Raw genomic sequence first — 24167 nt, 5'->3', positions numbered from 1 at the left:
AACAACATATTAAAATCATGCGCAATGAATGAAACAACACAGTCAGCAACATAGGGAAGATACAATTAAAAATAGAAATAGTTCCTTCCCAGCAGACCTTGGTCAACACTTATTTCACTGTTCACTGCTACGATTGCCTCATGTGTAAATACAGACGTAAGCATGGGCTGGTGTGAAAGCGATTCCTTGATGTTGCATTCAACAAAACTAAACTGTTTGAAATTCTAGAGTCTGCTGCGAAACAGCAGTCTTGTTACTCCAAATGAAAGTGTCACTGCTTGCAACTAAAAGGCCAGAGGAATGATGAGAGGGCAAAAAAGGGTCAACAGCATGTCGTGATAATAGTAGAGTAAGTCTGTGTCAGTGCAGCTCCTCTTCAATCTTCTATGGGTTGTCAATATGTCTCTTTTTCGTACTGCTTCTAATTTCACACTAGAGTCTTCAGTGTTGAACCAACAGACAAAGAGAATGATGATGGTGTGTGTTTGGGTATTGCATACACACATGCTTTCACTTGGACGATCCTGAATCTTGCTTCTTTAATAGATTTGTTGCCACTGGTGAAGATGTGGACTTTGGGACTGTGTGTGAGCCCTTGGTGGTTGTTTTCTGCTTTCTGTTTCTCTTTGAAATCTGTACAGAATTATTCCACCGTTGCTGTTGGTTTCAAAGATGTAAATGTTTGACGGTAAAACACGCCGGACTTTTTAAAGTATCCTGTTTGTCTGGTCTTTTAAGATATCAATCTCCCCCATCAACAGTTTTCACCCAGACAAACTGTGACAGAGAATCCAGCCCTTAACATTCTGCCATTCTCTAAGTCCACTCAGTGGTCTGCTCCATTGAGATATAAGCCCTCCCAAGAAAGCGGTGAGAAGTAAGCTGTTTCACACCATTTAATCACAAATCCCTGTGCTTTCTTTTCCCCTTTCTCTTCTCTCATTCTTCTCCCCTTCATCTCCCTCTCTTTCTCTGGCCTACCAGACAGCTGAGCGGCTCTTCTGGATTACGCTGACTCTGCGCCTGGTCCCGCCTGGCCTCCTCTGAGCAGGATGGACACTCTGGAGTCAGAGCTTACCTGCCCAATCTGCCTGGAGCTCTTTGAAGACCCTCTACTGCTCCCCTGCGCCCACAGCCTGTGCTTCGGCTGCGCCCACCGCATCCTCATCTCTCACTGCACCACCAACGAATCTGTTCAAAGCATTGGCGCCTTCCAGTGCCCCACCTGTAGATATGTCATTTCCCTGAGTCCGGAGCGTGGACTAGAAGGACTTAAGAGAAACGTGACGTTGCAGAACATTATTGATAGAGTTCAGAGGGCCTCATCTTCAGCTGGGCTGCCTCTACCGCTGCCGTTGCCTGCTCCCCACAGTGGGCCCAACTCTCCCGGAGAGGAAGGGAGCAACCGTCTGGCGCTGGTCCCCGTCAGCGCCGCCATGTCCAGCCCCGGCACGCCTCCTGAACCGGTCCAGTGCCAGTTCTGCGAGCAGGACCCGCCGCAGGACGCCGTCAAAACGTGTGTGACGTGCGAGGTGTCGTACTGCGAGGAGTGCCTCCGAGCGACGCACCCAAACAAGAAGCCGTTCACCGGCCACCGGCTCATCGAGCCCATGCCTGACTCCCACCTCAGAGGGCTCCAGTGCCTGGAGCACGAGGAGGAGAAGGTGAACATGTACTGTGTCAGTGACGATCAGCTGATCTGCTCGCTGTGCAAACTGGTCGGAAGGCACAGAGACCACCAGGTGGCAGCACTGAGCGACCGCTATGAAAAACTCAGGGTAAGCACAGAAGTTTTATTATTTTATCGCATTTTCTTTGCATTTGCTTCTATGTGTGTGTATTTTCTGGAGTGATTTTGCCTTTGAACCCTTGTAAATCAGTCAGATTTTTCCAAAACTGAGCTCTAATTAGCCTGCGGCCTCTAACAACATATATATATATATCAGGGTTAAAGATTCTCCCCATTCTTTATCTAACACATAATATAATGAATTTTCTAACTTTAATTTTATGCTGCTCGGCAGTATGAAATTTCCTATTATCCTTACCCAGGTATCTAACTCGATTATCAAGTTAGATTTTATCATCTCATGCTGACTTATTATCTCTCCTGAATAATAAAGCAATTAGCATAATCGCTACGCCACGCCAGTGTACCAGGAGGGTATTCAGAGGCATGCACACACAGTGAATATGGGGAGTGTCATTAGTGAGGAGGCATGGTGTCTTCAATGAGGTTGCAGGTTAACAAGCGCCAATTGCCTGCTGGGTGTAGGTGTGCCTAATTGAGCATGGCTGTTAGAGTGTGCTGGTAATGGCCATAGAGGCAGCATGTGTGTGTCTGCGTAGATGTGTGTGTTACACCAGAGATCATGCACAAGGAAATGTTACCCTACAAAAATATAGCACTTTTCTTAAAGGGCTACTCCACTGATTTAATATTGCACTTCCATAAAGTTTCGGGGCTTGTGAAAAACGTTGCAGGTTAATTGATAATTAAAATAACTGTTGGTTGCATCCTGAATGCAAAAAGCCACAACAACAATGTGATGATGAATCTCAAGGTGGCTGGAAGTCATGTTAAAAGTAGATATAAGAGAAAAAGAGAATAAGGATGTAAAGTATACTGTATGTCTAATTTCAACAGGCAGACTGCTCTAAAGTCTGGGGCTTTAACTGCAATTGCTTGGTCGCCCTTGTTGACCATCATATATATATACTGTTGGTGCCAGTTTTAACATGTAGTTTTGCAGTTTTATTTGGGCTAAACTTCACCATGTGGGTGAAAACAAAGCCAGAAGTTTTCTTCCTTCAGACACGGCGTCGATTAACTCATCCAACAAAAACATTTGTCGAGCACGCTGATTATCCCACACATTAGTTACACGTCGCAGATTTTCTCGCCAAACAATGAGTGAGAAAATACATCTAACTTTTCCAAGGCGTCATTTACCCAGGGAACAGTTTCAGCAATACCCTACTGCACACGCTCACTGGGAAAGTGTTTATTCAGCCTTGCTAAGCATCTTTAAATGAAATGCCATGCCGCGGCTCCTCTGAGAAACAGGTTTTTCCTTTTACCAGAGGTATGAAACACATGTTCAAGTGTGAAGTAGTTTGTAATACGTCCTCAGAGAGGAGGCATGCCTTTAGTGATGTGATGGAAGAAGCTGAATTACAACAACTGATTCCAAGAAGCGGTACCCACAGTAGGAAAGGTACTAAACATTATTATTGCACAATATGAAAATCGTAGCAAAATTCTCCTTTATACTAGTTTCAAAGAGGTCAACATGTATCTGAGTAGAATAATGCCCCTTTTTTAAACATTCAAAACCTACTAAAGTGAGTAAAGAGTAGAAAAGCACCAAACAATAACCAAAATCAATAATTATAGCCATGCATTTACGGTGTCTGCACCGTTCTTCCTGCTTCCTCAACAAAAAGAAGAAAAAGAAAGGTGCCTCACACTGATCATTACTTCCCCAGGGTCACCATTAATCTGCGTGAAGCCACTAATGCACCGTCCCCTCTATTGTCATGTGCCCTCTGCTGGTCGGCACCCTTTACTTTTCAAGCCATTTTGCCTCCAATGAGGGGCGTGATGTCCCTTGTCATCACACTTGGTGCTTGTGTCTGTACCTTCTCATCTTGCGTGTTTCAGCTAATTTAAGCAGATGAGAGTAATTAGCAGGAAAGCTACAGGTCAGTGCATCATCTAATTATCACGCCTCTCTCTCTCCCCCTCTCCCTCCATTCAACCGGAGAGGCAACGTAGCAACATGGCACAGGTCAGCGCACCCAGCAGTTATCATACAGGCTAATTATCTGCAGTAACACAAGAAACAGAGGAATGGCAGATTTCTCCTCGCGCTGACATGCTGTCAGGTTGCAAAATAAGGAGATGTTTAACCATACTGCAAAATGCAGATGCATTATAACAAGCGTCACTGTACTACACGTGCAGCACACCCCTGAAGGAGCAGAAGTAGAATACATCTCAACATTGAAGGTTGCACGAGAGGGTACATGGAACAGGTGCAAGTAGCATGTGATTCACCCCTTGCTGAAGGACTTCATGTAGCCTGCGCACTCGTCCCTGGTGGCTCCTTCACAGTTTGATCGGCTGAACATAGCTAACATGTCTTTGAAATAAAGTTACAGGGAGAATGTCCACATGAAGTGCAGAGAAAATGTTTAAATGTATTATTCTGCAATATCTAAAACAACAAATAGAAACTAGACGGATTGTCCCCTAGCTGTCACTGATAATTGAATAGTATCAAATTTGATAAACTGACGTCTTACAGTTTTTATTCCACTGAATGAGGTAGCATGATGGACAAGACACAGCTAAACTCTTAGAATAGCAGTGGAGTTCATGTGATTTGGTTGTTAGCTACTTATAAATCACACATTTAAATATATAAGATTGTAGATTCATGTATTATTTTGATTTAACTATAAATAGTAGTTTATTTTAATAAACAAACTAAACTAAAATGGATGACAAAGATAGAGTATCTGCATATTTTAGGTATGGGTACAGTATGTTCTGCAGCAGTCATTTTTTGAAATGGTTGGTATAGTACTTCGCTTCATATATTAACCTCAAAATGAATAAATCATGTGCTGCCGTCTGACACGAGTCACTGTAGGCCACCTTGTGAGGACAGTGAGAGCAGATGGGAAAACAAAGCACGACTGCTTCATAACTTTTGAGCACGCTCTCTCTGTCTCTCTCACACAAGCACATGCATGTCTGCGACCACGTACACTAGAGACTACTGGAGATAGACAGCACCGCCTTTCTCACACACAGGAAACAAATGGCCCTTTTCTGCCGAACGTAGGAGGGGATTTGACCACCTGTTAAGGCCTCAAAACCCTCACCAGCTGGCACATGACGTGAGATTGGTACAGACCACGGGTTAAGACCCTGTTAGCCCTGAGCTGACCTCCATAAAATCTAGGCTTTAAAGGGAAGGATACACATGCAATGTTTTTTTATATTAAAGGAGCAATTACCCTAAAAACAGACGTCACATATGATTTTGCACAGTAAAGTCAACAAACCCTGATAACATCATGATGCATGACATTTTTTACCCTCCTAACTAACGCCGTCAGGTTTTATGTTTTCTTTTACATTTGCAGATGTGTTTATATCACAGCTGTTCAGCTTCAACAGAGTCTTCGCCAGAGTCACAAATGACTACAAAGCTATTCGTTTTGAAGACAGAGAGTTCAATTTCATGGGATTAAATGTTAAATATTGATTGAATATGTAACTATTTTTTTTTATCACCGCCTTGTTTTGCTGCTTCCTCAATAACAGCGAGGCTTTAAATGTATCTCAGCCTCCGGCTAAATTCAGTTTCAAAGGAGAAAGCGGAGTTCTGTACATGTCAGTTCACTTAAATCTTAATTCAGCTCAGTAAACTTTTTTTCTTCGTGGCACACACACAGTAAAAGCATGCAGCGAACGCACACACTACATAAGCAAACACATCTTGACAGAAACAGTGATCTCATCTTCAGTTGTGATGATGTAAAACAAATGTCAACAGTCAACGTAATCTTTTTAGGCCTTTATGAAAATGTCTTTTTTTTTATAAATAACTTCATTGTTCAGTGTATGTTACGTTTAATTACTGGCTATACTGATTTGAGCTGAAGTGTTTAAGAGGCAAAGTTTCGTAGCAAACGTTTAGAGTTTTGAACCAGCGACAGAGACATGGTAGGAAATACTTTTTGGTCTCCAGCTAGGCTAATTACCAGGGGAAACAACCCAACCGCCATGCAATATTCATGCTGAACAACACGTTTGATTTTTAATTCAGAAGACAGACAGAAGACTTTGGAGGAACTTCTTAAAGGAGGAGGCACAAAAGTCTCCGTTTGTCAGGTAACAGAAATGGTTAAAACTTGAAATACTTAAGATGTTACAGGCAGTCAGACAGGATGGTTTTTCTTTCATTCTGGAGTCTGACAAGTTGAAACTACGTTGGCCATATTTTACGGACCATTTCATCCATATCACTTTTTGCCCTGATCCGCTGAAATTTGAGATATCCCCACTCGGCATGGGGGGGAGGGAGGGGGAGAGAGAGAATATCAGATGATTGGAATAGTTTCCTTTTTTTCAGTGGCAGCGGTGGTGTGTCTGATAAGAGCCGTGGAGGTTATTGTGGGAACACCCATCCTTTTTCAGAGATAAAATTACCCCTGTCACAGGAAATTGACTGAGAAGGCGGCTGGAAATAGCTTTTAAAGTCCTTGGCTCCGGGTCTGAGGAGAAAGAACCTTGAGGATAACAGAAAGGCACTGTTGTGTGTGTGTGTGTGTGTGTGTGTGTGCGTGTTTACTAGCTTTAGTTTCAACTCATAGGCTTTGTTGTGTTTATGAAGCAATCCATTTGGTTTAATCAGCTGCCCTTTAGTGTTGCAACAGCATACTTTAGGTTGTCGAGGGCCAACATGCACAATAAAACATGAACAGACACTAAACATAACATTTGATTCGCAGCCTCGCTGATAAGTGAAATATTTAGCTTTATGTCCTCCAGCTGCCTCATTCATCTTTTCTATCTTTACTTATTTCCTTAATATAGTCCATGTGGACAATTTTCACCTTTTAAATTTCACCCTCGACTTTGACAAACTTCCCTTAGAGTGAATCATTAAAGCGCCATACCAGCCAAAAACATCTTGTTTGTCTGACCTCCAGTGGTGTAACGGCTCACCTTGCTGCAGTGATGTCGACGTGTACTTTAGGGCGGGTCAACACAGGGTTAGGGTTAAGGAAAGTTGTATGGATTTGTCTGCCATTAACCTGCTACATTGACTGTTACTGTGACTCCTAGGTTCCCAGTTTTACCCCCCGTCTGTAATAGAAGCCGGTCTCAAACAAAGACCTGGATCTCTCTTCAGTCGAAGTAAATGAAAGCAGCCATAATATTTGAGAATTTACAGTGCATTGTGAAGCACTCACTGTCTACTTTCTTTCCTTTTGCACTGAATGTTCCTCTCTCATCTCAAACATCACACACTCCATCCTTTCCCAACCCCCCCCCCCCCCCCCCCCCCCCCAGTGCTATGTTCCTTCCTTGCTGTGTTTTCTTTTCTTCTCTGTGGTGCTTTGCTTTTGAGTCAGGGCTGCTTTTTTCATGCAGGAGTCATCTCTGTTTCTCTCAGACTGATACAAACACACACACACACACACACACACACATTGTTTCCAATTTATGGAGAAGCTCACTGGTACAAAACTGGGGGTTCGAGCAAAGTCAAAGACAGAACACCCAATACATTGATGACTTTGCAATAAGAGAATACAGCGTAGATGTCTGTAAAGCACAGCAGTAACAAATAAGTGATGAATCCGACGGTCAGAGTTCTCAGTTCCCGTCTCACTGCCGCTGTCGATCCTCTGCCCACTTTCATTTCTTTCTTGCTGCTCAGCTGTCCACCTTTGTTCGCTCTAAGCTTGTCTCACTGTTTCTGTCTTCATCTCTGTGACTAAGGTTTCTCTGAACTCTCTCACACACACACACACACACACACACACACACACACACACACACACACACATATACAAGCAACAAGGAAAAGAATGAAGTGAAATTCTGGCAGTTTCCGTGAGGATTCCTGAGAACACAATCCTGCTCAGTGTCAGAGTAAATCTTGCAAAGATGTAGTTCCTCTGAAGTTTTCAGTTCGCTTGCCTACCTGTCTCCATCTATGGTTGTGTGTGTGTGTGTGTGTGATCCCCTTGCATACATCCTTAGCTTATCAGCACTGCTTCAGGGTGATTTAGCTCACTCATGGCCTTGCACACATAACCGCTACATACACTACTGACAATGGGGTTTACACATTTAGATAGAAATGGTAGTAAACATCCAGATAAAAAAACTAAAGTGATACAGTGTAGAATATAGACAGGTTTTATTTTTACTGACAAGGAGACGTTATGTGATGAAACACATGCAAAGTTTGCCTCGGTGTCACAGCGAGTGGATTATTGTTGGGTGATATGAGAAGAAGCTGTGAGATGATCTGAGTGCGCTGCAGCAGAACAGCTTCCCACTGATTAAGAGCAGATGCTGTGGAAGGAACCAGCTTTACTTTGAAAAAAAAAACCAAAAAAAAACAACAACTCACAAAACGGGCTCTAACTCCGTCAGATAACCACACGTTAGCAAATATAGAAGTATATTTGCGTTTCGAGCAACTTCACTGCTTGTCTCATCTCCCACAGCTGAGTAACAGGAGAACTGTTTCGGCTGCCAAGTAGCCACGAACGTCACTGTGTGGTTTAGAGACTGACCACCTTGCCATTATTGGGATCTCTGTTTCTAAAGGTAAAGCATAGCAGGCTAACCCACCTGTGAGGAATTCTATGTATATGTTTCATTAAAAGGCACTTAAAAGGCAACTTAACACCAGCTAAAACTCTTGTTTTTGGTGACCTCCAGTGGTCTTCTCACCTTACTGCAGTGTACTCCAACACAGTGCGCTGTGACATCACTGTTGGTTGTGGTGACAGGTGCAACGAAGCACATGCAACAGCAGCATCGACGGAGTTAAACTGACTTGAAACTTTCTGCCTGAGAGAACAGCAAAATGCTGCTCTTCAGCCTGGAGTAAAGTTAGTCTTTAAGTACAAGTTGCAATGCCACAATGTAAAAATACAAGTAAGGATCTGCAGTAATTGCAAACTGGGCTGCAGTAAGCTCAAAACAGAGCTGCTGGATTAACTCTGCACTGTCAGTATCAAATCAACATTGACTTAATAATCATCCTGGATACCTGCGGAGGCCAAATGTCATCTTTATATCCTGCAGGAAAACTACTTTCTGAGGTAAAGCTGAAGTCATTCAGAAGAAACACCAGCCAGAACCACCAGCATGTTAATGCCAAACTACAGCAAGTTATTTATTATTTCTTACCAGCACAGTTTAAATGCATTACTAATACTTAGAGCTTCAAATTACAAGTGAAATATATTCTAGGTACTTTGTTATTAGCCACCTATTTGTCCCGTGTTGTATTTGGATCCCAGGAAGCTACATAAACTTCCATAAACTGCATTCATAATATATTAAATGATGCTTTTTATGTATGCTGCTCAACACGAAGTTGATCTGAATCCATTGGCTTACTGTATATCTAAAAACTCATCACTTCAACATGGCTTAGCCTAGTTGGTTCGGAGCAGAGATTAGTTTGGGGGGGGGGGGGTAGGCGGACACAGAGAGAGAGAGAGATATATACTGCAGATAAACAAGCAGGATGATTGACAGGTGATCAACCTGACAGGCAGTTCAGCTTTAAGAGATTAATACCAGCTGGCAACATGGACACTGTAGATGCGGGTTAACCCCTTCATGTCCAATTCGGACCACAAACACGCTCAAAGAGTAAGTGTGTGTCTGCCCATTACTTTGTATCTACACACAAAACCAACCACACACACACACACACACACACACACACAAAGATGCACGGGGACTGACAGCAGCTTTCATTGTTGTAAATCCCTGAGATGCTGTTGTGTTGTTGCCTTGTGTACATGTCACAGTGTATTTCATGTACTAAAGATCTGCATTAGTGCTTGTATCCACTATGCCAGTATGCAGACATAATTACGAATATGTTGCATCTAAGTATGCATGCATTTTGCTGCATACACCGACACGCACGTGACGCAGCTGCTGACTTATTGTCGTGATTCTTGTCCTCCTCATCCTTCAAGAGGTTTAGTTTATTTTTATCGCTACGGGTGATAATAGTGACGACAGCGTCATATTCCTCTCAGAGCGGACCTTTATGCTGCTTCTGCTTTTGTGTGTCATCGCCGTATTAAGGCCATCCATTAAGCCCCCAGTACCACCACAGCACACATGAAGAAAAACACAAACCCCGCCGTCTCTATCTGTGTTTACTGTTGTTGTTGTTGTTTATTTAACACTCCCTCCGGGGTAGCTCCTTTTTAATCCTCCACATAACATCAGAACCTGGCTCTGTTTACACTGCCGCTAAGAAAGTGGTTAAAGGTGCAGTGGATTATTTTGTAGCATATCTAGCTAGTTGGCAAAGGACAGAAGCAAAGGATTTACCAAAATCCAAGATGTATTTAGAAACCTGTGCTTTCCCAGCGAAGCTATCTTTGACATTTTGCTGCTCTGGCCTCGCTGCTCCAATGAACCTTCTCACCATTTTTAAAAAAGACGTGCTGGAAATCTCAGCATTCACCGCGTCTGAGTTTAAAATTCATCTGGAAAACAGTTTTGAACGGGACAGTGGAGACGTGTCATCAGAGCAGCTTAAGCACGCTCGGTTTGGCAATAATACGACGGTCTTGGAAGTAAAGGAGACAGCTTGATCCCAGACGGATGAAAAGCACCAAAAGAGAAAAAAGGGGAAAAGGGGGAAGGGAAGAAGAAGAAGAAGAAGAAAAAAAAAAAGAAAGAAAGCAGGGAGGAGCGTTAAGGGACAGAGCTGACGTGCCGTCACCTGTTTGCCGGTTCGTTAGCCGAGAGCGCTGCTGCCTGCTCTCATAGGGAAAGCTTTTGATGCCTAATTTGCCGCTTGGCCGGGTTTGCGCATGGCTTGGTGCTCAGTGGAGTGGCTGTCCCAGTCACATCCTCTCCTAGAGTAGGATCCTCTGTCGGAGGCTCGGACGGGGCAGGATGAGGAGGCAGTACAGGGATGAGGGGTATCACCCGCGCTCAGAGGTACGGACGATAAACGCATCTTTTCAAATAGAACAAGAAAGCTGTGCAACTCCTGAGGATGCTTTGTGCAGAGGAAGAGTTGAGGGGAAGTCTTTGCTGTTCTTTGGTGAACCTGCACTGAGGAATCAAACATTTCTCCTCATTTTGTCTTGTGTTTTTTTCTAGAATGTAGTTGTTTTCCACTTGCTTTACAACTTTTTTTTTGGTTTGTTTTGTTTTGTTTTGTGATGTAGCGCCTTCGGTTGTCTTACAACTTCTTTGGCTCGTGTAAGCAGAGAAACCTAAAGGAGGAAAATCTGTTGCATTTTCATCTGCCTTTTGATTTACGGCTCTGCCCTTCATGTCTGTTTCTTTCCATTTATGTCCCAACCATTTCTTTTTCACTTCTCACTGTCTCTGTTGTCTTTTATCTGTGTTTGCTGCAGCAAGCTCTGGACTCCAACCTGAGCAATTTGATCAAGAGGAACAATGAGCTGGAGTCGCTTATGGGGAAACTGATCCAGACTTGTCAACATGTCGAGGTGAGTCCCTGTGGTCCTCTGAGGTCACCACTGACCCATATATTGTCTGTGACTAGTCAGTTTATAATACAGTAGAATTTACGGTTGATCTGCTTTGGTAAACGTATAACTGAATATGTGTTATATTTTTTTATGATTATTATTATCGGAATATTGTACAAAATCTCATTTTATATTTTCATTTGTTTACAAAAAAGACAAGACAATAGTTGACTCCAGCCATCATGTATCATGTATCCTTTAGCTTAGCATGTAGCCAAGGTTAGCAGCTAAACTAAGCCTATAGAGGCTGTATAACATGATTTTACAATTTGAAAATGTACAATATTTTAGAGCTAAATTTATCAGTTAGTTGATCAATTCAATTGGAAATGGAATATCTTCATGTTTTGGGGACAAAAAAAACGATTGATTGATTCTTTTAATGTCAAACTTCAGATGTGATGATGAAGATGCAGAGTTGTAATGAATATTATACTGCTTCAGCATAATATATTCCATCTTTAAAACAATGTGCTAGCTTAAAGTTTAATTATTTTCCCCCGCAAACAGCTTTATTTGTGTAGAACCTGGCAGGAGCAGTGCAGTAATTGCATTGTTTTTTGCAACATCTGGCTTTGTCTAATATGTCTATTACTGTATAAGGATAATAACAGCGTGTGTGAATGCCTGTGTGTATTTAGCTCTACTGAAGGCAATTCTGTGCTAAGCCTGCCTGTTCATGTTACACTGGCCCACTAAGAAGCTTTAAATAAAGCAGTGCCACAGGGTTAAAAAGGCAGTGACATCTTAGTTGAGAAATAATGGAGAACAGCCACTCTGCCTGGCAAGGCCTTTACAAACTGCAAGGAAAGAGGATTGTGATTTATTAAGGAGATTTACATTTTGTTTTGCTTAAGTGCTGGGTGCATATTTTGTGAGCATGTTTTTGTGTTGCCATCACGCAAAGATGTTTTCTGTGAGCTAAGCCTGAGGGGAAATTGTGATGATGCAGGAATTTTTGAAAAGGGAAAAAACACCCCCTTCGATCCTTTCAGTCATCAAAAAAGGTCCAAAAAAAAAAACACTCCACTTTCATCAGAAATGAATAAATGATGCACATACGAAGGGGCAAAAAATGCTTGACCTGTTTTTTCCCCCAGTGCATTATGATCACAACTGCACATACAGTAGGGTTTCACTACACACTGTAAAGCCCTAGAATAGCTTGTGGAGAGTACAGTGACAGCACGTTGTCTTCAGGTGAGAGAAGTCATATTGCACAAGAAGAAGATGGAACTTTGCAAAAGAAAAAATACATGTTGAACTGGTGATCACGAGCCAAAAATAAATGCATGAACTCAATAAATGAAGCAGGTTGACATGCACATGCAGCTGCACATGAGATTGGTGGATGTGACAGCGCCTAAAAAAAGAGGGTCACACAGGAAAAGCAGCTTTCTGAATATTTCACATCAGATGAATCTATTCCAAAGCTTCACTTGGAGCCTCCGATATCAGTGAGACTCCAGATGTTGTATAAAAACAGTATAATGTACTTAGAAGAGACAACTTGAACTGGATGTTTTCAGATTCCTTTTTTCTAACAAATTCAAAATAGTATGAATGGCAACCTCCATTAACATCCTATGAATTTTCCTCCAACAACGGGGTGTAATGGTGGTGGAAAAGGGGGCGAGAGATGTTCTAAGAAAGATTGCAAGCTCACATCCAGTTGCTCTGTGCGGTGGTTTAACCATGCCTGTGATTTAATGCTCCTGCACCACATGATGTCCAACCCCAGCATTCTTTTTCAGCTGGCAACATGTCGACTAATAGAGTCAAGATGCAGTAATTGTCAGAGTCTAATGCCACACAGCACTTGCACCATTCTCTGCTGCCATTTGTGTGCTGAAAAATGGGGAGCTCAGTTATCATGTTTGAATCCAAGTATAATTTGATAATCACACATAGTCAAAGATGGGTAATTATAGCCAGTTAATTGGTTTATTTGTAAAATGCAATAAAGAAAATGAATCCAAGCCGCTTGATGAAGAAAATACTTGGCTTACTGCTTTTGCTGAAAAAATTTATACTTAAAATAAAAGCAGTAGAAGAAGAAATACCTCTGATGTCTTTGGCATAATGCTGTACAAATAGGCATAATGTCACTGGATATATTATGTCGTTTAACGTCACCTCCCTTGCAGAAAGTTTGGTTCATGTTTCCAAAAGTTTGGATATCCTCGAGGACTGTGTTTGTGTGTGTGTGTGTGTGTGTGTGTGTGTGTTTCAGTGGTTAAATGAATCACTTAATGTCCCTGCCAGGGTACAATCTGTCACACTGATCATATGCTCCAGAGGGCTCTGCCCACAGTCATTAGATGCTCCACATCTTCACATGGCACATGATGTCCTCTGCCCACAAACTGTGTGTGTGTGTCTGTGTGGCTAGTGCACTGTCTAGTTTAACATGTCATTTTACCATTTACTCACAGAATGACTATTATAATGTTTTAGGCTATAACATGTCTTCCTTTAAATTTGAGTACATTTTCTTACTGTGTATGGTGACTTGTGTGTGTCCATGCAGCCTTGTGGGTGGTTGTTTCAGTCAGATGAGCAATATCGGAGAGCATCATCACATTGAGTTCTTGAGATTAAAAGTCATGAAATGTCAGAGAGAGAGCGAGAAAGAGAGAGCGAATGAGAGCTTCAGTGGAAACTCAACAACTATTTCAGCCAAAGAAAGAAAAACCCAAACTTTCATTACAGTTCCATTTTAGTTTAATTGCTGTTTATCAGTTGTTGGAAACTATTCCTGACCCAACGGCGACCCAAACACAGCAGAATCAAGACCAAAAGAGCTGACTTCCAAAAAAACATGAACTTCAACGTGTCTGTTTTTCTATATTCAGAGAAGCCTGAAACCCCAAAACACCGTTGTTTTTAGATCTGTATAAGTATGCTAATTGGTGTACAAAATGCCAAAAAGGAGATAACATATATACAAGCTTTTCACAGAGTAAGCAGTTTTAAATCTCAAGCTTCCCCAGAGCTGTCACAAGTGATGTCGAAGAAACCAATTAGCAGCGTTGAAAAGACAGATGCACCGGCATGGCTACAGCTTCCAAAGCGTTCAGCTTAGCATGTCTCACATACGAGATGTAATCCAGGTGGCAAATTGTATCTGTTGGCAACACGATCCCAGAAAAATTACATAAATGCTGTTTAGGAGGACATGTTGAGGATATTGAAGAAGTCCTTTCCAGCCTTGTTTGGCTCTGTGGAGGAAAGGCAAATGACTCCCCATGATGTCATTATTGAAACACCTGTCAACATGTGTGTGTAGAGTGTATTGCATGAATAACTGTGCAGTCTCTTGTTGGCTTGGCAACACTCACAGCAGACTTCTCTTTCATTGCTCCCGGTGCTATCGCTTTGCAGCAGCAAGAAAACACTTTACAAGGTGCTGAAAGGGCCGCTAGGAAATGACCACAATGAGAAATGGCACATTATGTTGGACCTACAGTATTATAATTGGACTTGGAACAACTTTTATAGCCTGCTCAGACTGCAAAGGTTCCAACTGCAAAGTGAATCAAATACCTCAGAGACTGGAGCTGGATGCCATTTTTCCTCTAAAGACCCTCGTGGCAGAACGACCCTGAATGTAATCAGCAACATCAGCTGCACTTTCCCAAACACCTTCCAACTAAATTAAATCATTTTTCTTTCGTTTAATTGCCATCAGCGGGTCTCGAGCCAAGCAGATGTTTGAGCCCACAGCCACAAAACTAAATATGCTTTTACATGAAGTTAGGACAGCGCTGGCCTTTATGTTCTCCACAATGTGGCGATTACTGCAGGAAGGCAACAATTCTAGGCATAGTCATTGACAATGACCTTGTTTCCATACCCCATCTTAACCCTTGTTTTTTGTTGACATTGGCTTTACCATGATAATTAGACTTTTTTCCCAAGTTTTTGCATCACATTCTTTTCTGACCTCATTAAAACCCAGCATATAGAAAAGTATTAAAGTGGTAACCCTTCCCTTTGCCACAAATTGGGCTTGCTCCTTGAAGAAGGTGACAAATACAGAAATTGCCATAAAGCATTCTTATCAAACAAGTATTATTTCTACTTCAGATTATGGATGTGTAAAATGTGTAAATGAATCTGTAGGATTTCCTAACTTCAAAATGGCTACCATGGGAATGAGGGCAAGTGGCTGCATCCAAAATCCCTCACTCATTCATTAAAATGGCTGAAGGTAAATATAGCACAGTATGCAGTAAATAGGGGGTGAATTCGGACACAGCCCTCGTGTCTGGTTCTTCAGCATATTGGAGTGTCATGTCTGCTCTCTACCAGCCAAAGGGCTTCCTGCTTATTTTACTTGTCACTCAGCACTCAAGCCAGCAGGAGCCAAAATGGCTGAATATGCTTCATCTTCCTCAAGTGTTTGCTTCAGACAGGAGGGCCGGCTGATGGATGAAAATGACATCCTGTCCCTCCGTCGACACGATGTGGAGCCACTAAACATATATCTCTCTATATCCCCCATCCCCAGCATCCATCAATCTCTTTGTTTATCTAATACTCTCTGTGAATTGGTTCTCAGGTGAACGCGTCCCGCCAGGAGGGCAAGCTTCTGGAGGAGTGTGATGTCCTGATTGACATTATTCAGCAGAGGAGGCAGATCATTGGCAGCAAGATCAAAGAGGGGAAGGTGAGGTGAACACTCAGAGGGGTGAGGAGTACGGTGGCACATACCATTTATTTTCCTGTTTTTATACCCATCTTTCACTTCATATCTTCTTACTTTTTCTTACCTCTGAAAGGTTTTTTAGCCAGCCGAACAGTGAGTAAACAAACATTTGTTGCCCATTTTAAAGCTACCCATGAGGCCACTTGTCATTTTATTCTTTCACTGCAAAACAACATAATGTACTTTCTTTATTGATACTTGACGCTAATTTAGCCATGTTTTTGTAGCTACTAATTTACGTAATTCCTTAATCATTGAAAATGATATTTTCTGCCATCAGTGAACCATTCCAGCAGGTATAATGATCATCAAGGGGCAAATACTGTCTCCAGATCTAATATTCCGCAGTCATATGCATAAAATAAAAGCAATTTAACTCCCTTATTCCTGCAGTATATACAATGTAATGTGCAAATGTGGTACAAATCAGTGTCCGGGTGACAGGCATTCGCAGTTGATTGACTGCTAACTTCATCACTTTTATTCATCACTACTTAAACACATGGCTGCACTGAAAACACTCCGAGCTACAGTCAGACCCCATTTTGTGTCAAATGCAATCCTTCGTTACAGCCACTTGACCTGACCCTTATATCGTCAACAGACGGCAAGCCTAGAATGCAAACTCTTTGACACATTCTGAACAGACGGGAAAAACAGTCCAACTGGCCAAAAGTAAATCCCAGAGCATATGGGAGCCCGTTTACTTGTACTCTCAACCCGGATCTTTTCTTTTTAAGCTGTATCTAATGAGACTTGGTTCCAAGTCACCAGGGATTTTTTTTCACCATGTAATGTAGTCTTTTAGCCTTCAGGATAGCATCAGAGAAGATGCAGAAATGGATACAGAGATTTATTTTTGGGGCGACAGATTTCTACAAATTGCTTTTTGGTGGAGTGCAAAACCATGATCAATAGCACTCACAATGCTTTTTTTTCAAAAACCAAGTTTCTGTTGTTGGTCTTGTTCTTTTCCTTACTTCCTTGTCCTTGTCTTATTTTTTAACATGAAGATTACTGTGCATATTTCAATGGATTTGGACTGAGATTACAGTATTTCGGGGTCTTTACAAGCCAAACCGCTGATGAAATGTCCTTTGACCTCAATCCAGCCACTGACCTCAATCTGTCCCTTAAAATCTCTGCTCACGCTGTACGGAGAGGCAATGAAACTGAGGGGAAAATGAAGGGAAATGAAATCCCAGATTTGCATGCAGTAGAATCATTAACATGCCTTGAAAATGCTGTATTTGCAGCTACATGGGAGAAGCTTACGTCATGTCGTTTTGCATTTTTCTTGTCCGTTTCTTGGTTTCTCAACTTTCGTATTGCTTTGTTGTACAACCTTGGTCAACCTTGAGGTGTTAATTTGTCTTCACAGATACAAGAGAACCAGGGCTTCTTAACAAAACCTCATAGAACAAGAAACAAGCAGAGATCAGCTTCCTGTCCCTGTATCTTAAACTAAGCTTGATGGACACATTAATGTCCTTTGCTAACCTTTACCAATTAAGAAAACATAAAGAAGACAATGTGAAGATATAGATGACTATGTGCATCAGTCAACCCTGGATTTGACCTTTTCATGTATGAGTGACTTCAAAATGTTAACATCCTTCTCCTTGAACCAATAAAACCCCATATATGTGGGTAATTTCCTGTCGTCAGCTCTGATTATGTTCTCATCCCTAATGAACCACAACCTCTTAACCTGGATGAGGACGTCTTCACACATTCTTGGTTTGATTATTTTGATCTGTTCTCAGACTTCTCTTTGCATTTGCCTTCCTTTCCAGGCACAGAGGCTTCGGAAGCTCGCCCAACAGATCTCCAACTGCAAGCAGTGCATCGAGAGGTCCTCGGCGCTCATCACACAGGCCGATCAGACGCTGAAAGAAACCGATCATGCTCGCTTCCTGCAGACCGCTAAGAGCATCAACGAGAGGTCAGACCTTCCACACACTGTCCACACGTGTTGGAATTATTCAGCTTAGCAAACTAACGTCTAGCTTTAGGGAAAGGGCAAAGAGTGCACACACAGATGTTGAGAAACTATTTGAGAACTTTGTGTGCTTGACTTCCCCAACAGCAAAGACAAGTAGAGAGGGAATGCATCTTTTATTTAGCCTAATCTAATTCCACTGCCTGCTTAAGCTTTCTGACTAATTGATTTGGCAACTGAGAACTAAACCCGGTGTCCACTATGTGCATCCTCCGGAGAAACAAAGCTGAGTAAATCATTATCCTTTAGTCCTTCAAACAAAAGTAGTGTTTCAATTAGAATCTAATCTGCACAGTCTCAATAACTAGAGGGCTGATTTTATTCAGATTCAGTATCTTTAATTCAGCAACTGTCTGTTAATCTGTATATCTGTGTTATTCCATCAGCTAATCTGATCTGGTGCAAAATGCTAAAATGCCTTCTTTCTACGTCTTGGAGTAGCTCATACATTCTCACAGTTCTTCTTTATTTATTTTAGCAATATGAAAACCTGTTCATTTATTTTGATTGGTAATGATCTAGGGTTTCAATGGCGACTGCATCAACCCAAGTGCTGATCCCTGAGATACACCTAACGGACACCTTCGACACTTTTGCCCTGGACTTCGCCCGAGAGAAGAAGCTGCTGGAGAATCTCGATTACCTTACTGGTAAACTAAAGTTTTCATCAAAGTTTTCCCGTTCAGAGGGACATTTGATGAAACTAAAAACTGTTTGATTGAACTGTTTCAGCCCCCAGTTTTAAATTCAGGGGACTCATTTGTAGTCAAAATCAGAGGGCATTTCAATTCATGTGCACCATAATTGCTTGATGTTTACTTTCTTCGAAGTAAAAATCACATCCCTTTTTGTTGGATCTACAGTTGAGCCCTTTAATTCAGTTCCTCACTGACCATGAAACCAAACATTGCCTTTCATTACAAATCTATTCCAGCTTTATATTCTGATTTTGTTGTTTTTTAAAAATTCTTTTGAAGTCTCTGCTGTCTTCGAGCACTGCGTTTGAAGGAACGGGCCTCAGCCTATTAACTCCAAAATTAATTTTCAACATTAATTTCCGATGTCCCATTTTGCGAGGGACCCATCAAAACGCCACCGCATGAATTATGAGCACGCTGGGGACGAAAACAAGGCATCATGTGTAGTGGTTTTGAAGGTCTGTGAAAATGGCTGGCTCGTATTTATTCTCTGCGATGCATGAGGGCTTCGCTGGAGGGCCTTTTCACTAAGTGAATCAGTCTGAATCACTCCACTATGTGCAGCCACTCATGACAGAAGGCTCGGGAGAGGGAGAGAATGACAGACACAGAAAGAGATAGGAAGTGGCTTTACAATCAATTTAAGCTGGGCCATTGTATCTTTATTTCTCACCTCAGTCCATTCTCTTTCTGCTGAAGGGGTCATGGTTTGAGTACAAGAAGAGATTCTTTTATTTATTTCCCTATGGAACGAAAAACAACCATAAATAACATGATGCACATGAATCAGTACATGAGTGTAAGGAAGCCAATCCAGCGTCTCTGGTTATGTAACGACCCACATTTGTTACTGCTAAAAGGATTGTGATATTTACTCTTCCCGCTGTGTTAATGTGAGCTGCTTTTCATCTCAATATTTTATTATTTCTCTCCCGCATTGCTTTTAATGCTCAACCGACCACTCTACTGGAAAGAGCATCTTCAATCCTGCGTGTAATGAAGCCTTTACATTCCCAAATTGAACCAAATGAACATGTTTGAGGTTAATTGGGGCCACTGTTTGTTATAACAACAGACAACCTTTGAGTGTTTTATCATTTTGGAACATTACCAATGTAATTTGCAACTATATTCAATTGGAGTATATATAGCGTTAGAGCTACAGGTCTTGTTTGATGACATTCCTTTTTTCACCCTCTGCAGCTCCAAGTGCTCCGAACATAAGGGAAGAGTTGTGCACGGCTTCCTACGATACCATCGCTGTCCACTGGACGTCTGATGATGAATTCACAGTGGTGTCCTATGAGCTCCAGTACGCCATCTTCACCGGACAGTCTAACATTGCCAGTAAGTACTCTAAATCCTTTCGAGTATTTGAGGTGGAGTTAAGGAAACCGAAGTTTTGGTGTTTTTAGCAAATTGGTGGGAGTCTTGTCCACATCTTTTTTCAAATAGATCTGGTGCTGTGCTCATTTATGGTTGTTTTCTTTGTTGGACAACAACCAAGCTAATCAATGTTTTGTTGGCACAGTTAAGAATAGTGACTTTGTCTTCTTCTGCCGCGGTGACAGAAAAATTGCCGTGAAAATGGCTTCTAGCGTGGATGAGATTGACGCAGCTGAACAGGTTGTTCTAAGTCAACATAAAGAAATAACAACTCTTAAATCAGCATGTTTCACTACTGACAACATAACCATCCCTCCCAGATGGAAGATGGCAAACATGAACATGATGTCCAAGTCAATGATGAAGTGAAAATGAAATGGCAAAATGGAGAGGGCTTTTAGACCATGTGGGAAAAAAAAATAACATCTCATAACTGAACGGTTTCTAATAATTAAAGAAAAATGATATCTCGTGAATGAGCTGTTGGGGACTCATGACCTCTGTTTTTCTAAAATCTTAGCCCCGCCCCTGACCATTTGCAGACCAGAGATCTGCTCAGTACAATCACAATGCTGTACTGGTGGCCACTAGTTCCCCTAAGGCAACTGGGAGTTGAAGTGCTTTTCTAAAAGCTGAGATAGCGGTGAAGTGGAAGTGGAAACTCCTGAAGTGAAGCCTCTAGCCTTTATGCTACTATCACTCCCAGATGTTGTCACACATCAAAATGACTGCAGCTTGTGAAGGATGGAAGGAAAATAAGATTTGATGATAGTGCGGCACAGAATTCACATTGGGTGTAGAGACGAGACTTCAGTGGATGTACAGAGTTCATATGTCTGCACATGCTGGACGTTTATGTTTTAGTAGCACTGAAGGAGTGAGACGTCGTATTAGGAGACATGACAGCTGTAAAATGAATCAGTATCCCAGACAAACACTTCGTGACACAATGTCTTGTAGAACAACAACAGACATACAGTATACACCAACATACACACACTCGCTCCCATACACACAAGACCCTGAAAATCATGAGCACACTCGAGTGAGCAACAACTACAAGGAAGAAAATGGGGTCAGGGCATCTGAAGACGAGCTCCTCTGCTCCCTTTCAATCAAGCTGCCCTTTCTCTGTCTTTTTTCATCTATTCCCTTTTTGAAGTATTTTTTTTCATCAAATAGATTTGCCTCTGCCTTCCTTTCTTTCTTTTCGTCCTTCCTTGTCTGCTTCTGCTGTGTATGCTATGGGAAGCCTTCCTTCTTTTATTTCTTATCTTCCCATCTTCCCGAGGTTACACCTTTGTCACTGCCTTCTCGTTACTTTACAGTTTAAAGCCGCTTTAGAATCCACAGCCAATAAACTAACGTGACATTTATTTCCCTCTTTCTTTCCCCGTTTCGCTTTCACATCCCTGTCTCCGTCTGTTCACTAAGATGTGATTTTTCTCACCTCCTGTTTTCACATCCGATAATGTCAGAGGTGTTGCTGTTGGCATCAAAGTCACGTTCTAGAAAATTCCCCCTGGAGCAATTCAGATGAATCACGATGCAAGATGTGGAAGTCCGTGTTAATTTAATAAAAACACAAAAACAACATCCTTAACTCCTGTGTGTAATGGTTCAGTACAGCCTTCTGAATTGGATTTCCTGTGGGAAATGTGTCTTCCTATGATGGGGACAGGACTCTCTCTCTTTCCTATCTGTTATTTCTGTTTGATATGCGTGGGACTACAAGCTTCATCAAATAAATGTGCAATGGGTTTGATTTTAATTTATGTATAGTAGCAGTAGTGGTAGTACTAATGATTAAGTTTTAACAATTAACTTTATCTTTACACTGTGATGCTCTGATCATAACGTCCTCATTTGCCTTGATCTAATTTCGGTTAGTGTTTGGGTTGGTTTGAACAAAAATAAATGCATGGATTTTATCATTTTCTTGGGTTATCTAAACATAATTAATTCTTAGGATTTAAAACTATAAAAATTAGATTATTTACAGTCCACAGGAGAAATGTACTGAAATACCAAGAATTCAGTTCATCAATTGATATGTTTTAATTACAGATGACAGGAAGAGAAAATTCAGCTTTAGCCAAGGCTAGCTGTGGCTATCGCACCAGTTAGTTTTCACTTGATGTAGCGCTCTGGTTTTAGCTGTAGCTAGCTGTCTCTCTGTGGCAAAAAGTGCAGTAAGTGTGCAAGCGAGTTTGCAGTTTGGCTTGATTTTAAGCTCTGTTTTGTAGTTACTGCACATTTTACACACCGTTTTCACAAAAATTATACATTTGTTGGACAACATTGTTGACTGTCTTCCTTAGGTTTCTTTATTTTTTTTTTTTTTATGTGGCATTGTTCCATTAAAAGGAGAACTGAGGGTGCTCATTATCGAAGATTGTTTTCACTTCTGGGTGGCCAACAAAGAGCAGCAGCATAGTGGTAACTGCCTGCGTAAATTCCTCAGGCAAACAAAGCCGTGACTTGGAAGGGAATTATACACGCATGCATCAGGAGGTGGTGCTGCAGCACTGAAGCGCCATTGAATAAAACACACACCAGACACACACACACACACACACACACCAAGCAGAGAGAGAGCACAGTGCAGCTATGAAGCCAACGAGGTGTGAATGGTTTCCTCTTGTGCCTTTTCACACCCTCTCACCTGCTCCCACTGCCACAGGCTCACACACCACCAATCATTTACTGCACTATCACACAGCTGTACATCTCTCCTCTCCAGGAAACTTTTAAGTAAATAGTTTTTCTCCTGTTTGGGTGTCGTTTTTTAAAGTGCTGAAAGTGCCTGCAGTTACAATTAAATGTGTTTTCCACCGATTTCTGTTTCTTCTCAGACTTTGTCCTTTAAAAAGAAGTACACAGTATTCACTGTAACTGCTGAAATGCATTTTTAGGAACCATAAACAACGGAAAGCTTGAATCATTTCTCACTGAATGATCTGACTGCACACTGTATCATCCCTCCCTCTCATCTGTGCCTCTTTCTCCTCGTATCGCCCTCCTTTGCCTCTCCTCCCAGGTCTGTGCAACTCATTGGAGAGCTGGATGATTGTTCCCAACATCAAGCAGAACCACTACACGGTGCACGGTCTGCAGAGCGGCACCAAGTATATCTTTGTTGTCAAGGCCATTAACCAAGCGGGAAGCCGGAGCAGTGAACCAGGGACTCTGAAGACCAACAGTAAGCACAAGACTGAAAAGGAACACTCCATAAAGGATCGACCTTTACTGAACATTTATGTTTAAACACCTACACAAAAGTAGCTTATTGGCTTTCTTATTTTCACTTGCTCCACTTGAGACATTTTGTTTTTTCGAAAGAATGCCTGCTGTAAAAATCTAAAAACATTTCAAAATCAAATTTTTCCATTTCCTCCTCCTACCAGGCCAGCCATTCAAGCTGGACCCCAAATCTGCCCACAAGAAGCTGAAGGTGTCCCACGATAACCTGACAGTGGAGCGGGACGAAACCACGTCCAAGAAGGGCCACAGCCAGGATCGTTTCACCAGCCAGAGCAGCTATGGCGTGGTGGGAAATGTCTACATCGACAGCGGTCGTCACTACTGGGAGGCTTTAATTGGAGGGAGCACATGGTGAGTTTTGTTGACCTACAAATTTCGAGTCATTATTTCAGGAGTCTGTTTGAGTAAAGGTTCAAGGTTTTTCACATAACAGAATCTTCCGCTCCTCCTCAGGTACGCTGTGGGTATAGCCTACAAATCAGCCCCCAAGCACGAGTGGATCGGCAAGAACTCGGCCTCCTGGGTGCTCTGCCGCTGCAACAACTCCTGGGTGGTTCGCCACAACAGCAAAGAGCTGGCCATCGAGCCCTCGCCCCACCTGCGACGCGTCGGGGTCCTGTTGGACTACGACGCCGGCTACGTGACCTTCTACGACGCCGTGGGCTCCCAGCACCTGCACACATTTCACGTCTCCTTCATCCAGCCTGTGTGCCCTGTGTTCAACGTCTGGAATAAGTGTCTGACGATTCTCACTGGTCTACCCATCCCTGACCATCTAGAGGGACTGGAACCCCAAGACTGA

General features: G+C 42.1%; 1 protein-coding gene across 2 annotated transcripts; it reads left to right on the top strand.

Moving 5' to 3' along the window:
* Positions 1-1036: 1036 nt before the first annotated feature.
* On the top strand, positions 1037-24167 carry LOC139306635 (E3 ubiquitin-protein ligase Midline-1-like). Of its 2 annotated transcripts, none has more exons than XM_070930539.1 (9): positions 1037-1664; positions 11167-11262; positions 15869-15976; positions 17812-17960; positions 18540-18667; positions 19919-20062; positions 23142-23303; positions 23509-23716; positions 23819-24167. In XM_070930539.1, the coding sequence occupies exons 1-9, from the start codon at positions 1053-1055 to the stop codon at positions 24165-24167; spliced, it is 1956 nt and encodes a 651-aa protein (XP_070786640.1). In that variant the 5' UTR covers positions 1037-1052. The 2 variants fall into 2 exon arrangements, with proteins under 2 accessions (XP_070786640.1, XP_070786639.1); XM_070930538.1 differs by having other exon boundaries at positions 1037-1778.

Source organism: Enoplosus armatus, chromosome 24 (assembly GCF_043641665.1).
Source record: "Enoplosus armatus isolate fEnoArm2 chromosome 24, fEnoArm2.hap1, whole genome shotgun sequence".
NCBI lineage: Eukaryota > Metazoa > Chordata > Actinopteri > Centrarchiformes > Enoplosidae > Enoplosus > Enoplosus armatus.
The sequence above is the reverse complement of the archived record's forward strand: the minus strand, read 5'-3'. Positions and strand labels throughout refer to the sequence as shown.